This window comes from Pempheris klunzingeri, chromosome 15 (genome assembly GCF_042242105.1).
Source record: "Pempheris klunzingeri isolate RE-2024b chromosome 15, fPemKlu1.hap1, whole genome shotgun sequence".
Lineage (NCBI taxonomy): Eukaryota > Metazoa > Chordata > Actinopteri > Acropomatiformes > Pempheridae > Pempheris > Pempheris klunzingeri.
The window spans coordinates 16,398,718-16,415,021 of record NC_092026.1 but is presented as its reverse complement, the minus strand read 5'-3'; the positions used below and the strand labels follow the sequence as shown (position 1 = coordinate 16,415,021).

Sequence of the window (16,304 nt, the reverse complement as noted above, 5' to 3'; positions counted from 1 at the left end):
CACCCTGTGTGGATAACTTTGCCTTGCCGGTGCCACTTTGATGTCTGAACCGTAATCCTGATCCACAAAGTAAAATAACCTCACATCTTGTCTCGCTGTGATGTCGTCAGATTTGCAGAATTCATCTGACTGTGTGTTGGCCCAGATACTGTCTTGTTGAAGTGCTGGCTATCTTTTATTCTGTCAACCCAATGTGTTTGCGCGATGTTGTTCTCGCTCACATTTACAGGTCTATCTGATTCCCTTAGCTTTAGCTGAGCAGATAACAGCTCTGTTTGAATGAGCCTGTCTGTTCCGTGTGCACGAGCCAAATAGTGATATCTTACCTTTTCCCTCGCTCTATTTCTATCTTTCCTTCCATACTTATTCTTGTCAGTGCAGCTGGTGGCTAGTGTGAGTGTGTTAGGTTGGAATAAAGTGGTAGGTGGATATTTGAGTTTATGTGCGCATGCTCGTCTGTGCTTTTTAAGCATTCATGCGAGTTCACAGATGTACAACGTTGTGTCTGCTACTCCATATTTTCATCAGATAGGCGCATCAGGTGAATCATAAGAGAAATGTGTTCCTATAATGTAAACTGCAAAGCCAGCAGAATGGGCTCTAATAACGGGCTGCTGTAATGGGCCCAAACATGATGGCGGCACACATGAAAGAGCCTGTTATCTTGGTTAATCCTTGTTAGCAGGAGGGAGGAATGGACGACTCAGAGACTAAAAAGTGGAAGTTTGTGATGAATAGATCAAGTTTAAATGTTCTGAGGGAAAAAGAGCAGCTTTCTTTCGCTGTAACCTTTGCCTTTTTTTTTTTAATCTCTTCTCTTCCTTCTGTTTTTTAATCCTTGCTTCTTTTAATGTGCTTATTTCTCCAGCAGGTTTTCTGGCCATATTTTACCTGGCTTATAATAACATCTCAGTGCCGAGCGCTCAAACGCAGACTCTGCCTTCCTTTTCTTTTTATCTCTGTCATCGCTCTCCCTCTCACGTCTGTTAAATTAAATGCTGCGTTATCTGAATGAAATAGTGTAAATATTGGCTCTGCACAGGTGGGGAGGAGCAATTTGAAAGCAAGTCAAGAGACAAAATTAAATATTTAACTGACAAATGAAGTGTATCAGCACATGAAATCACTGAGTCCACTTCCCTAACACGTGCTGTGCTGTGCTGTGCTGTGCCTCCCCCAGGTATGTGGTCCTTCTCCGTCTCCGAGCTGGCCATCCCGGGGGCTGAGATAGGGCGCATCTCGGCAACCGACGCCGACCTCGGCGAGAACGCCAAGCTGGAATATACCATCCTGGAGGGTGAGACCGGGGACACGTTCAACATCACCGGAGTGAACCAAGAAGCGGTCATCACGCTCAACAAGGTGAGGGAAAGATGACAAGAGACAGACGGGTGGACAGATGGAGGGAGGGGTTCAGAAAAGAAACGGGAGTGCGCGTGAGGGGAGGGAGGGGAGGGGAGGGAAGGGTCACGTGGATGTCATGAGAGAGACAACAGCGAGGTGAGGGAGGCGCGAGGGAGTATGGAGAGGCGTTGGTTTGTAAAGGCAGCGGGGCAGGAGAGGAGACGAAGAGCAGATGATGAAGGGGAGGAGTGGCAATGACACGGGTAACGGAAGCAGGTTTTGCTTTGTCTATGAGTCAAACCACACTGTAGCTAACAACATTTTGCCAAAGCTCATTAACCCGGAATTACCTGGAGATACACAAAGACACTGAATAAACGTGTAAGATTTGACGTGATTCATCTCTCAGCAGCCTTTCCACTGACGATTTTAAAACAGGTGATCTATATTCATCTCACCTTTTCTCTCCCATCAGATGAAAGTGCTTTGATGGGTTTCTGACAAATGAATTTCCTGCTCAACCCACTGCGAACCAGCCTCCATTTTTTTTTTCTATCAGCATTTCCATCTGTTTACAGCAAACGTAATGAAACATCCACACAAAACTCAAACAAAGCATGACGCATCCAAATGCAAATGTTTGCAGCGGCTGAGTGTAATTTGCTGCAGAAATGTTTTGACCAGCGCTGAGGTGTTTTGACTGCCACTTTTCAGCCAAGGTTTCTCCGTGCGGAACATTTACATATACAGAAGGATCAGTGAGGTTCAGCTGGGTAATAGCTCCCTTTAGTGTAATACTAGATGATTTCAATTTCAAATGGTCATCCCCTAAGCTGCCTGCCATCTCCAATAATCACGCTCTCATGAAGATGTGTGTGCATGGTAGGGGGAGATTAGCGCTGACACCTGCTCATTACCGTTATGGCTTGTTAAAGTACATACATGTGCGTGCGAGGAGGAGGACGGAGGCGTCTGTGCTCACATGTAATGTACTGTAGACTTAATGGGGAGGATGGCCCGGTGTGGGAGACATGTCTGAGATATGATGCTTTCATTTCAAATGAGCCTCACAGAGGTGCCTCAGAGACTTCGATAATAGTACATGTGTCTCCATTAACGCTGTCAGCCACCTTTCAGTCAGTGTGTACTTAAGTGTTCGTGTATCCTGTGTAATATGCACTGCAGCATGCCGTTATATGACTATGCTATATTCCTCTGTGCACACGACACCCATTGCACTGGGTTACATGCTCTTTTTTTAAACACACACAGTGTAGCTTATTTTGACTCGTGCATCTTCCTGGTGCTGTAAATACCATGAATATATTACTCAGCAGCAACAAATCTGCTTCTGAAAATAGTCCCTGATAAATACACATTTTAATCCTTTTTGCATGCCCAGATGTTTTATTTTACCTTTTCAAGAGTGTAAGTGTATGTTTTCAAGCCATTTTAAAGATTTTCATCTTCACTAATGGACAAATATGCTTGGGGCAACAGGCAAGGTCATGGAAGTCATAAAAGAATGGGAGATGGACTAACGCGCTGTTGGTTCCCCTCTGATCATGGGTTTTGTTGACAATAAGAAAAACATAGAATATTGAAATATAAAATCTCTGTTTTGTCCGTAACTGATGGAGGTTTGTAACAGGAGGAATAATTTTTTTTTAGAGATTTTATGATGTTTAAAAGTTTATGAGGGCTGCAACTAATGAACATTTTCATTATCAGTCAATCTTTCAATGAATATTGAAGTCTATAAAGTGTGAGAGAGTACAATGCCTTTACTAGGTCCCTACTCCTTGTTTTGTCCAATAAACAGTCAAAACCCTCTGAAATTACTCTGTAAACAGAGGAAAAAAAGTGAATCTTTACATTGAAGGAACCAGCAAATGTTTGCACTTTTTGCTTCCTCCAGACATGTTTTAAGCCACATGAAGATACTCTTCCTTTAATAATAGTTTGGGTCTAAGGTAATAAAAAGAAGTTCAATTACCTCATAATAAGGCTCTTTTATGGGTTCCAATTACATTGGACCGCACTGGAGATTTCCAGTTACCAGCTGTGTACGTTCCAAACTAGTTGGTAGCCATAAAATCATGGCTGTTCACACACGTCTTAAACTGAGATTGAAGGTGAGCACAGAGGAACTTTCCCCTTTCAGCAGATGAATGTGAAAACAACCATCTGCTCTGCTCATGCATCATTCTGCACAGTGAAGGTCAAACATCCAAGTAAGACAAAAACTCGATGGTCAATTGACTAATCAATCAACCTTCACCAGATCTTGTCCTACTATTGACCAGACAGTCGGTCAGTCCTGTTTTACCGACCTCCCGGAGCACTGTAGCTCACCACTGACAAATGAAAACCTCCCCAATGAATTGTTGTCAGATCACCTGAGGTTGAGGAAAGGTCTCCAAACTCACATGTTCATAAAATTCATTGAAAACTCATCAAACATATTCACAGTGTGGAGCCATTTTGGAGCTGCCTCATTTTCAGAGAGCACTGACAATCAGCACAAAATAACAGCAATTTGGCAAAATCTGTCAAGAAAATTGCATTCAAAAGCCCAAATTAGTGAAGCCCCTGTGAATGCTGAGGTGGTGGTGAGCATCCGAGTGCACACTAGTGTATGTGCGGGCACAAAGTGTGTGTGAATTTATGACTGTGTCAGTTCTCAGCCTTGGGTTTTGTAAGATTCGTTAAAAACAATCCGCACCTGGAGGTGGTGTGTAGAGCAGGATTTCCAAGCCCAGTATGAGCTCCTTTGAAGAGAGGCAGAGAGGCAGGGAGAGGACTGGATACGGTAAGAGATGCAAGAAGAAAGAAATCGAAGGCGAGGACCAAGGAACGAAGGGGAAAGAGTAGGGATGGGGGAGGAGAGAGAGGCATTGGGGGAGGAGTGTTAAAATGAGGTCCTGAGAGGCAGTGACAGCAGAGAGTGCAGTAACAAGGGAGTAAGAGTGTGAAGGAACCAGAGAGAGAGACATGCAAAGGGAGAGAGCAAGAGTCAGAAACAGCAAGAGCTGCAAAATCAGTGACAGCCATAGAGAGAAATTAGCACAGCTAGAAACTGAAAGGCACAGGCAGGTAGAAATACTCACCCAGAAGGACAAAAATGAAAAAATAAATAATAAAATAGAGCTAATACGAAGGAAAAAAAAAAAAAAGCGTAGAGGTAGGAAGGGAGGCAGCAACAAGACGGAATGAAGAAGTGAGAGCAGAGAAGCAAGAGCAACCTGCTGTGCGTCAAAGGAGAATCGATCAATTCAACATGTGCTGGGCGACTGGCAAAGCAGGTGGGAAAATTGCATCTAAACAAATACAGTAAATAGCTCCCACCCACCATATTCCTCCCACTGGCTTCAGCCACAGCGATCTCAAAAACACAGACAAAACACACAATTAGTATTTCAACATGGCCTCCTTCGTGCTGTTTTGCCTTGCTTTAATCCCTCTACAAAGGCACCAAGAGAGGCACAGACACAGATTAGACCAGGATTGAATCAGAGGGAAATATTAAAACTGAAGACTCACAGGTTACATGTAATTCATTTTGAATGCTTGCAAGCTAAGTGGAACACGGAAATATTGCATATTCACAGATGCTGCTAGGCACCATTTCAGCAGGCAGCAGTAGCCCGATAGCAGTAGTGGGATTTTGTGTAAAGGTGGGTGTGTTACAGTAAACTCTTGACACGAATGGAAAAAAAAGCTGACTTGAATAGGTTAAAAGGGATTTAGGCTTTCAGGGAATCCACGCACAACTAATGAAAAACATGTAAGATAGGCTACCGCTAATAGAATTAAAGCAAACAAAGCGTAAAATTAGCACTAAGCTCCCCCTCAGTTTCCACTTCGTTAAACAAACAAACAAAAAAAAACAACCATGGAAAACAAAGTGGAATAAAACAGCCGTGCTTTATTCTCTGAGCATGCATGGCTATATTTAGGATGCGTTAGTAATGACACATGCCCCGGTGTCCATTTTCCAATGTCAGAAGTCTTTCAAACTATGAAGAATTCAACAGGGGAATGAGATGATCTGCGTGCCCCCGGAGAAGGAAGGATTTCCAAGCGGAACAATTTGTGTTGCCACAGAGTTGGCCTTGACCTTGCTGGTCATCTTGCTGCTGTGGGCTGAATCTCTTTAACCGTTGATCTAAGAAGCACACTCCCTCACACTCCCTCACACACACACACACACACACACACACACAAGCACAGATACACAGAGCAGAGATGCACACCTACACAAGCACTGGTAAACCATACAGATCTATACAGAGCTACACATCAATATAACACACTTGACCTTGCAGCTCCCTGTGTTTAAACTATGTGGAATGGGGGGGGGGGGGCTGCTAAGAGGCGCAATCAGTCATTTAAGGATGGCGAAGGATGCTGTACAGCTGCGCTCGCATTCACCTTTAGAATGATGTGTTGGATGGAAGATGGGTGGGAGACTGAGCCGGGGGAAGGGTGTGCGGGGGGGAGTGGAGGTTTACCAGCAGATTAGGAAGAAATAGAGTCAATAGAGAGCTGCAGGAAGGAGTTTGGAGATAGCTGGAACGAGACAGAGCGGGAATGTGTGGCGACAAAATGGAGGCGAAGGCAGACGGAGAGAATGAGACAGATGAAGACGAGGGAGGCTGGAAGACGTGCCCATGAGCAGAGGGAGGAAGAGAGCATGGTGAAGCCACGGAAAGGCGAGGGTGAGGCAGGGACACGCAAGAGAAGCTGGGTCATTAACAGCCTGCAAGTCAGGGTGCCGACTGAAGCTGCCTGCTGCTTATCACTGCTTATTTACTGTCAGTCCCACAGAGACCCCCAGCAATAAAAAGATTCCTCTCCCATTCTCTCTTCCTCTATCTCTTCCCCAATTACCCCCCCCCCCCCCCCCACACACACACACACACACACCACACCACCCCAAACCCCTCCTCTCATGATCACCCCACCGTCTCTCTGCTTTTCTTCACTCTGTCTCTGTCTGATCTCCCTGCACATGTCCAAATATTCAGAGCAGGGAGACACACAAGCGGAAATGCAAGTAAACGCAAACACACACACACACACACACACACACACATAGAGCCTCTGCACCCATCTCCCTCTCCCTCTCTCTCTCTCTCTCTCTGTCTCTCTCCTCATCCTTGCTCCAGTTTGTCTGGAGGCCATGTCAGACCGTGTGTTGTTTGTCTGTGACTCAGCTCAGGTCTGCTTCATTCAAATTCCCACACACACACACACACACACACACACACGTATATATAAAGGCAGATAGAAAGACACACACATGACACAGATGCTTGCAGACAAAATAATTTTAAAAGATACACACACGGACTATTCATCCATTTAGTTTTAATTTCCTCTCCTTTTTGTCTTCTGTTTTATTTTCTGGACTTTTATTCTATTATTTCTATTCTATTATTCTCCATCCTTTATTTTACCCTGACCGGTCAGCTCTGCTCCACCACAATTATTTACTTACTACATATTGCCGTTAATGAATGTACATATTGCTGCTAATAGATTTATGATACAGCATGTGAACAAGGCCACAGTCTAAGTAGCAGGTAATTGAAGAATTAGCATACCACTCTCCAGTACAGTAGCTGCCTGACATTGCTCTGCAGCAGTGCCCCCTAATGGCCAGAGGGTAACACACGTGGAAGCCCAGACTGGTGGCTGATGTTTGAGGTTTCCTTGAAATCAATAAACTAATCAAAATCTAATCACCGGCTACAATGAGGAGCAATTAGAAGAAAAGGGAAAGACGAACAAAGTCTTGCCATCATGTTAAGCTGATGGACGCAGACACTTAACATGCAAATCAGACATGAGATGAATTAATAAAGGCTCAGTGCGTTTTGATTGGGAAAGCTTTTAAAAGCACTGATGCAGCAAAGAAACTTTAGAAACAAACCAGGGTAATGCCCTGATTTTCCAACACCTCATTACACGTGTATACTTTATTTAATAGCACGTGTATAACAAAGTCGGATCACTAGATGCAACACAAGGCATGTCACAACATCATTAATACCAATCCAGCGGTATCCCGATTCAGGAGGTTCCCTTCTGAGCTATGTTTTCGGGGTGCTGCGAGCTGTGTAAGCCTGCTATTTGTGCGCCTTTCATTCCTCTTACCTGGGGGACAAGCTAGCTCGCGCGTGTGTCAGTTTGCCGTTATTATTTCCATATGCTCTCACTTAAAACGGCTGGCTAATCCTCGGTCACACGCCAGCAGCGCGCCCAGGATTATCTGTGTTTGTTTTCTCACGCGGAGGAGAGATTGTGTTAATCTCCTCAGAGGGAGAAAGAGGGAGAGAGAGATGGAGAGAGACAGAGAGAAAGAGAGACCAATGTCTTGCGCGTACTGTATGTCGAAAAAAAAAAAGGAAGACATGGGACATCTGAGAGAGAAATAAGACAGAAGACAAGAGACAAGTGACAGAGGGAAGAGAAGGCGGCAGAGGAAGAACAAAGTCAAAAAGGAGATTTAAAAGAGTCTTTGTTCTCTCAACTCTGCAGTTGTGCGTGTTGGCAGAAATGTCCAAAGCTGCGTTTGCCATCAGACAAATGAGATGTATGATCTTGATTTAGAATGCACAAAATCAAGAAAGGACTCAAGCTGCCAAGGACAGCAGGGCGCCGAACACACACAAGCACGACAGACCATATATACGCACACACACTCATAGGCGAGCACAAGTGTTCCTATGTTCATCTGCTCTCACACACACTGACATAATCTTCTTATTTTCCATAAATTGCAGAACAGTCATGGAGACGCACAACCTCAGCGATGTGAAGCCTTGCTCTGCAATGTACATTTACTGTACTCACACACACACACACACACACACACACACACACACATTCCCACTCAGTCAGTTGGGCATGTGTCCCTGTGCTGGCCTCTTTGAGTAGAGATGTATTATGTATCGCCAGTGTAGCATGCAGGTTATTTTATTAATTTCTGCTAAGTGTGAAGTGAATTTAAAAGAGAAATCGTATAGAGTAATTTGAATTTCAAAACGGACTGTGGGAGCACCGCAGGATAGGAGAAGGTGACACTTGTAGAGTGTGTGTGTGTTTGTGTGTGTGTGTGCGTTTAAGAGGAGGGCAACATTAACTAGAGATTGCACTAGAGAGAGTGTAAGCATGCACTAGGGCTGCAGCTAAGGATTATCGTCAGTGTCAGTTCATGTGTTGGTCGAACTTTAAAAAGGCAGATGCTATTTGCACCTAGGTGTAAATAGACAATGTGGCTGTTTGTTTAATTTACCCTGCCTTTTATCTTTGCATTTGATTTATTATTTTTACCCAAGCCATGATTGTCCTAAACCTAACCAAATAGTTTGGTGCCTAAACCGAACCAAACCACAACGGAAAACTGATGAAATATTAACTAAGTCTACAAATAAATACATAAAGTAAACTATTTTGACAGTGGTCACACATGAGACTTGAACCATTGGAGTTTACCACCCTTTATACTGCAAGACTGGACTGGGTGGAAATAATCAAATACCGGTCGTCTGGAGACACAATTTTCTAGAGCGCAAGATTAAATCTTCAAACCGTCAGTCAATTATTGCATATTTCAGCATTAAGCAGTAGAAAATATGTAAAATTGAAGTGGAGGAAGTCATAGGAGGAGAGTGTATTTACAGAATGACTTCACATTAAATCCACTTGTGTTCGTAAATTACATTCACAGTCACTTTGTTACACTATCTATTGATCCTGGTCCTATTCATAATGCGCATTGCAACAGAACTTATTTTTGTTTTTCCACAGAAAATCCTGTAATCCAAAATTTCTGAAAAATGTACCCCCAGCCCTCAATACACCCCACCCCCTGACATACAGTATAAACACAATAAATAAAACAACTCTAAGTGTGGACAGTTTGGGGTATGAAAGACTGAGAATTGCAGCTGTAGAAATATTACAGTAGTAGAAATACCACCTGTACTTGTTGTAAGCTAGAGGTTTACAGTGTTGACCACTGTTTAAGTGTTTGTGGCAAATTTACACCTCCCCTACCATTCATGTGTCGCACTACCTCTGCTGCAGCCTGGCTAAGATAACGCTAGCAGTTCAAACAGCTGTGAGCCACAGTCTTGGCCCTCAGTTAGACTCAGGGGAGACTGAAGTCACTATCACTACCTTTCAAGAAAAAAAATGCTTTGGGTGGCGCAACTGAAACGCCAGCCATTTCTTGACCGTCAGATGTCATATCTAGGCAATGAAACGGCTGAAAAATGCTGAAACGGGCCGGTTAAACAGCTGGAGAGATGGATGAACACCGGAGCGATGATATGAGTGAACTGTGTGGGGGGGCGGGAGCGGGAGCACTCACAGGGTAATGTGGGGATCGTGTTGTGTGTCAGGGTTCGAATGCATGCTATGAATTTGTTAAAGGGGGGGGGGCTCTTTAAGCTCCTTGAGGAGTGTTTGTCTGTGTGTGTGTGTGTGTAAGTTCCACATGAGCCAACAGAGCAACTGTGTGCTTGCCAATATTTGTGACTAACGTTCCGATCCGTTCACACACGTGCACATGACCGAAAAACACAAAAAGGTAGATAAACAGCAAACTGATGGGGTCTGTGTGTGGTTAGTGGTCCCTGTAAGTGGGAATGAGGGTGCGTGTGTGTGTGGTGTGTGAGCACTGGTGCCCTGTTGCACACACACACACTGAAGGGGAAAAAAAAGATGGGTGGGGGCTATGGGGGGGTTTGATTGAGTGTGTGAGGTAGCGAAGGAGGGGGGAGTGCAATGATGGAGTGCTAGATGGAAGGAGGGCGGGGGTGATGAGTGTGTGCTCACAGTGTAAGTGACACCTCTCCTCCTCAGACAGATTGTCTCTCTCTCCCTGTAACGGGGACCCTGTCAGGGAACCTTTTCCCTCCATCTACTCACCTAACCCCCCCCATCCCATCTCATCCCACACACACACACACACACACACCATCTCCACAGATAATTATTCTTGTTTATTTATTTTTCCTGCAGAGATATTCCCCAAATTGCCTCCTTTTTGATGTCTTTCAATTCTCCCTTTTCTCTGCATAATTTCTAATCAATCTTCACCTCTTTCTAAAACTGCTGATTTTCTGTACAGCAGTTTACGCTGATTTTCAGCTCAGAGAGAGGGAAGAAAAGAGACGGAGAAATAGAAAGAGAGATCAGAAAGGAAGGAGAGAGCGCAAGTGAGAGGATATCAATATTCCCACTGCCGCTGGGATCCTCAAAATGATTTTTTTTTTTTTCTTGTTTGAATCTGACAGCGAATATTCTGCATAGTCAGGGAGCCTATTTATCCTCTGTCCAACATGGTTCTCTGTGCCAATCACACTGAGATGATTCATATGCACACTTAGTTTAAGGACGCACACACACTGACAGAGGATCTGAGGACAGACGCACTCAAAAGAACCACTTGTTTTTGCACACATACACAAGTACACGCACATGCACAGTCACACAGAAAAATAGCTCAAACAGGTATTTTGAGCCAGACTCAAACATGCCACTGTCCTAAAATTTAATCAACAGCAGGTGAATGTCAGGGTGTGTGTGTGTGTGTGTGTGTGTATGTGAGACAGCGGAAGTACGTGATTACCTGCATGTACATCTGCCCTCGCTAACAATCATCTCGGCAAACCCGATCAGAGGCTATCTCATTGCTTCAGAGCCGGCACCTGGTAGGAGGGAGGCACGCAATCACACAGACACCACAGACAAATAGGTTTCATAACTTCTCTGTAGCAAACAATCACCGCGGCCTGAGCCCCTATCCCAAATGAAATCTCGTCTACCTGTATAGATGCAAGGATACAAAAGAATTTTTAACACTCATTGCCGGGTCTCCATGGCAATAGTAGAGTCGCCATGGTGATGGAGATGATAAACAAGGGAAACATTTTTATGAAAAACTGTATGGTTTTGTTTTTAGTTTTATCGTAGGAAAATCTTTTATTTATGGGAATTATTTGTTGACACCGCAGCAGACGGCCAGCGCTGCCTCCGAAGATGAGCCCTGAGCGCGAAGCTACTGCATGTTCGCAAAAACACAAGTTTGTCCGAGTTTCACTCCCACAGTGTCTCACATGGCCTGAAACCACTCCAACATGTTTGTAACATTAGAACAAAACACACTACTGTACCTGCCAGTTACCCACCAACACAGCTCCAAGTGTGCTGCCAGCACCGCAGCACTAAACAATACTGGAGCTTGACAAACTGTTCAATGCAAATAAACCAAGTACTGCAGCACATGCCCACATCCATCTGTGCTGCATGTAGATAGCACAGCTAATCTTATACAGCTCCTACAGATACAGCAAAACATTCAACTTCCCGGCAGTGGACCCTAAAGCTATATATCTCTCGAGTTAACGTGTCAAGACCACAGCAACATCCACTCTAAGCGTTAGCCAACCAGCACCACAACATGTAGTTACATCAGCGTCTCAAGAATCCTTTCAACTCTTTGAGCGTCGGGAATGTCATTGCCAATGCTGTAACATCGACACCTCATGCATGTCTTTTCCCACTTCACACAAAATATCCCACCATCTAAGCGTCCACCCACAAACATTCTTCAAAGTATCCCTGCGAAATATCCAAACGTCACAACATGTAAGGTGACCGTGGCATTATTTACTCCGTGTCATTCTCAGCTGATTTTGGATGTGACAATTCTCTATTTGCTGGGAACTGCTATATGCTGGAATAATTCATTATTTGCCATCTCTCTGCTTTTGATATGTAATTTAGCAGTCATCTGTGGGAAATTTGGTGTGAGAATTGGACCAAATGAAAGCGCAGAGCAGTTCATTGGCTCTGATGTTTGTAACAGTTACATTTGCATAATTTCTTGCGATTAAAGAGTGTCACCATTACTCATTTCGCAGTGAGTGTATGTCTAAACCTTGGACGATTATGCACTGCTACATAAAGCATTTTTTTACCCTTCTCCCTCATCCCCTCTCCCTCGCCCTCCCCAGGCGGTGGACTATGAGAGCCGGAGCTCCTACTCCTTCTCCGTGGAGGTCCTCAACCCCATAGTGGACCCTCGTTTCTTGCGTCGAGGCCCCTTCAAGGACCGAGCCTCCATCAGAGTAGCAGTGCTGGATGCAGACGAGCCTCCGAGGTTCTCCCGAGCCCGATACCACATGGACGTGTCTGAAAACTGCCCTCCAGCCTGCACTGTGGGCCGGGTCAGCGCTGTGGACCCTGATACTGGTCTCACCAACAATATCAGGTACAGTAATAGACTCCGTCCTCAGATAGAATATAGAATTCCAGCAGTGCCCTCATTTGTCCTATGAATGTAGCTAGTAAAGATTAACAGAAAGAAAAACTGGGCGTGAACTCTAAACTTTAGCTTTAAACTTTAGCTACTAAAGCACTTTGTTCCTAAATGCACATATTGAGGATTGTGGACAGTCTATCATCAGACAAATATGCTTATTTGCTTCCTTGCTGGCTCTTTTTGTACAGATTAAAAAAGTAGACATACCATGAAGATCAGGGAGCCGTAGAGGTGCAGGGAGGCAGGTTTTGTTACCTGCAGACAGGCTCGCTACCTCCCCTGATTTCCCAAAATGCTCCTTTAAGCAGATACAGTTTATGAATACATAACAATAATGCTTTTTTTTTTTATCTATATCAAAGTTTCACTGCTAAAGAAAAAAAAAAGCTTAATGGTGCTGAGAGTTATATTTCTTTGTTTATTTAATGCTTTAGAGGATAGGATTTGAGTTTGTGTGTTTGTTTTTTATTGATTGTTGAATGTCAGGCATGAACATTGATAAGCAAGGGATATACTGTATAGAGCTTTTGGACTGAAATTCAAACCCAGCTCTTCAACTAAAAGAAACAAGACAACAGTAAGAGCTAAACCAAATAAACATAAGCCGACCAAATGCCCACTCAGTGTTCCCACGAGCTGACAGTAATCACAGAAGGTTTTAGGTTCGACCTTCTCTGCTCTGCTCGCTGTGTGTTTTGTCTCAAACTACTTCAAGGAGGGAGGTGAGTGATTTGTCTGTAACAACCACAGAAAACCGTGTCCCAATTAGCAATGGCGAAAGTGCTAAGTGTGAGTGTGTGGTGAGGAATGATAGTTGGTATATTCATAGAGATGTTTCGATAACCGGTGGCACTTCAAAAGAGCTTCTATCAGCTGCGATAATCTCCCTATATTAATTCTTTGGCCGTTCAAATGCAGACTTCCTTATCGCTCCCTCACACACTTGCCTTGTCTGCGTCTTTCACTCTGCACCCCACCGGCATCTCAGCTTGCCTCGTCCCTTAACTCTTCTTCCCCTTCCTCATTTCACTTAACGTCTACCTTCCCTCTCTCACCACATTTATGTCTCTCCCACCCGGCTCTCGCTCTTCCAGGTTCTCCATTGATCCTCAGTCAGACCCCGAGGCTCTGTTCCGTATCACCCCAGACACCGGCCTCATCACCACAGCCATGGAACTGGACCGGGAACGCGAGCATTGGCACAACATCACCGTCATCGCCACCCAGAGAGGTCAGAGGTCACTCTTTGTACACTTAACACTGAGACATGCTTAGAGAATCCCCCGTGTCTTTTATTTAGAGCCAAAACTCTTCAATGAAACCAGCGCTTTGTCACCACTGACACCTGCATCCCCTGATGAGCATTAGAGTGTAAGAGGTTTAGGGAAGTGTAAACTGTACATTGTACGGTATCTGTAAAGCACAGTATCCACTGTGTGATGCACTTCACTAAGCGGCTTAGCACTCGAATCATCAAGCCATGAGGGGAATGCTGTTTGGCGCCACAAACAGTTTGTTACAGCGTGTCTGAGAATCAATCGATCTATATTGTGTGAGTTATCTGATGCTGCAATAGATCTGTTCTCATAAGGATTCAACTGGAAAGAAAGAATTAAAGTAACAAATCGAAAACGGCCATTGCTCTACAGGCACACTGTGGCTGCAAAGCAGAACAGTAAACACCTTTCAGTCTCCACCTGAGGATCCCTGAATTCAGTGAACCCCGAGGCTCTTCACAGGTTCTATTTCAATCAGGGAAAGTGCAGATGAAAGGACAATCACAAGGTCCATCTAGTAACTGTTGGGGAGCTTTCAATCATGATCAAGGTGAGGTTGTTTTTGCCAACTACTATTTCCAAGGTCAGGAATAAAGAAACGTAGATGCTTCATATTAATGCATCAATCAATTCATAGTGGTAAAACCCTATAAGCTATTGGGAGATGCCCCTCAAGAGCCATTGTTGTGGCCTTGATGCTGGTGGTGGTGGGGTGGTTGAGAACATAGACTGCACTGACAGCATGAGAATTAAGGATAAGGCTGGCAGTACTCTGTATTTCAGCTATTGTCTACAAATGCCGTGAAAAGACCAAAGCCAACAATGCATAAGTGCATCTCTCAATACTTTCCACCTTAACCTGTCTGTGGCACTCGTTCCCAAGCCCATTGTCTCCCACTGATAAAAAGGGTTATGAATGAAAAGTTTTTTGAGAACAGATTTTTAGCCACTGTAACAGGAGTCACTTTTATTATTGTTGGGGACTATTCTCAGCCACCAGTCAGTACTCATGTGGCGCTCTGCTGAGTATTAATGGCAGTAGGTGCACGGTGGTCTGACTGCAGTACCCATATTCACCATATAGAAAAGAACACATCCCTCCGTGAAGTGCTTTTAATAGATTTCAGAGGAATAAGATGTATCAGACTTTGGGTACACAGATAACAACCTCAATCACAATCTTCCCTTCATCAATCAGTTTTTGTGCCTAAACCTAACCTGTATAGTGTTCAGTTTAAAATAAACACCAGTCTCCTGCTAAATCCTGCCTGACTTCTAATAGTCATTTTTGGTGGGTCACTAGCCATAATTGGGATCATCTCCTCTGTCCTAAAAAGACTCAATCACACTGCTTGGTGTAAAACTGAAAGCATTGTTGGAGAACGCTGTCCGCTGGCCGCTGTGTGCAAGGAAGGGAAGTTGTTTTCCTGCCAAGTCTTGCTTTGGACAAAGTTAATCTTTACTTAAAATCTACTCAGGGCTCCTTGTGGCAGCAGTGTCGGTCGAACTGTGGAGGCAACACAGTGAGTGCCTGTCTTGAATAATGAGCTCTATCTAATAAACAGACTGTTGGAGGCTGTGTTGACATAAAGCACAGTAGGAGCCCTGCCATGGCCACGGGCAGGCCAGCTCACCCAGTGGCATTACAGCAAGAGCTCATTTTCAGCTTTTCAGCGATGGGAACCAGTTGCTGTCATCCATGACACAGTGTTACTGCTCTAACATGGTGTGTGTGTGTGTGTGTGTGTGTGTGTGTGCGCGCACATGTGTGCCTTAGTTTATAGAAAGTGCAGCCCCGTGCTTAGATAAATGAGTGAAGATGTGTGCTGGTGAGCCAGGATTGTGTCTGAGCCCTACACAAGAGCGGCCTAAAATGTAACGGTGAATGTTCAGCTCAGAGTGTGACTCTGTGCATTTCAAGCGTGGCTGTGAGAACTTCATGTTCGAGTGTGTGCATATCCAAGTGAACGGGGTGTGGGAGACCCTCTGCCAATCCATTTAAACTGCGCCCTTGTGTAACTGCATGCAGATTGACTGCTTTCTACATCCCTCTTCTGCTTCTTCACTCTCTTTCTTAGAACCACACACAGACACGGATGCTCACACACACACACACACACACACACACACACACACACTCTTGAAGCTGTGAGATGCTTTGGCTAAGAACGGAACAGTTTGATGTGGAAAATTTTGACTGCTATGGAAGCATCAGTCGTACTCCAGCTGGGAGCCTGTGAGCTGTAACACAAGCCAAATGAAACCAAATGCACTACTGTATATTTAGCCAATTGTGCGTGCTCTAGTGATCTGAGTGAAGTTTTTGGACAAATGAAATGCTT

General features: G+C 44.4%; 1 protein-coding gene across 1 annotated transcript in view; it reads left to right on the top strand.

Moving 5' to 3' along the window:
* Positions 1-16,304, top strand: part of LOC139214169 (cadherin-24) — an 82,896-nt gene that overhangs the window by 52,828 nt on the left and 13,764 nt on the right. The window contains exons 5-7 of the mRNA XM_070844932.1: positions 1,181-1,362; positions 12,378-12,634; positions 13,780-13,916. Coding sequence (XP_070701033.1) covers positions 1,181-1,362; positions 12,378-12,634; positions 13,780-13,916 — 576 coding nt within the window. The remainder of the gene's footprint in view (positions 1-1,180; positions 1,363-12,377; positions 12,635-13,779; positions 13,917-16,304) is intronic.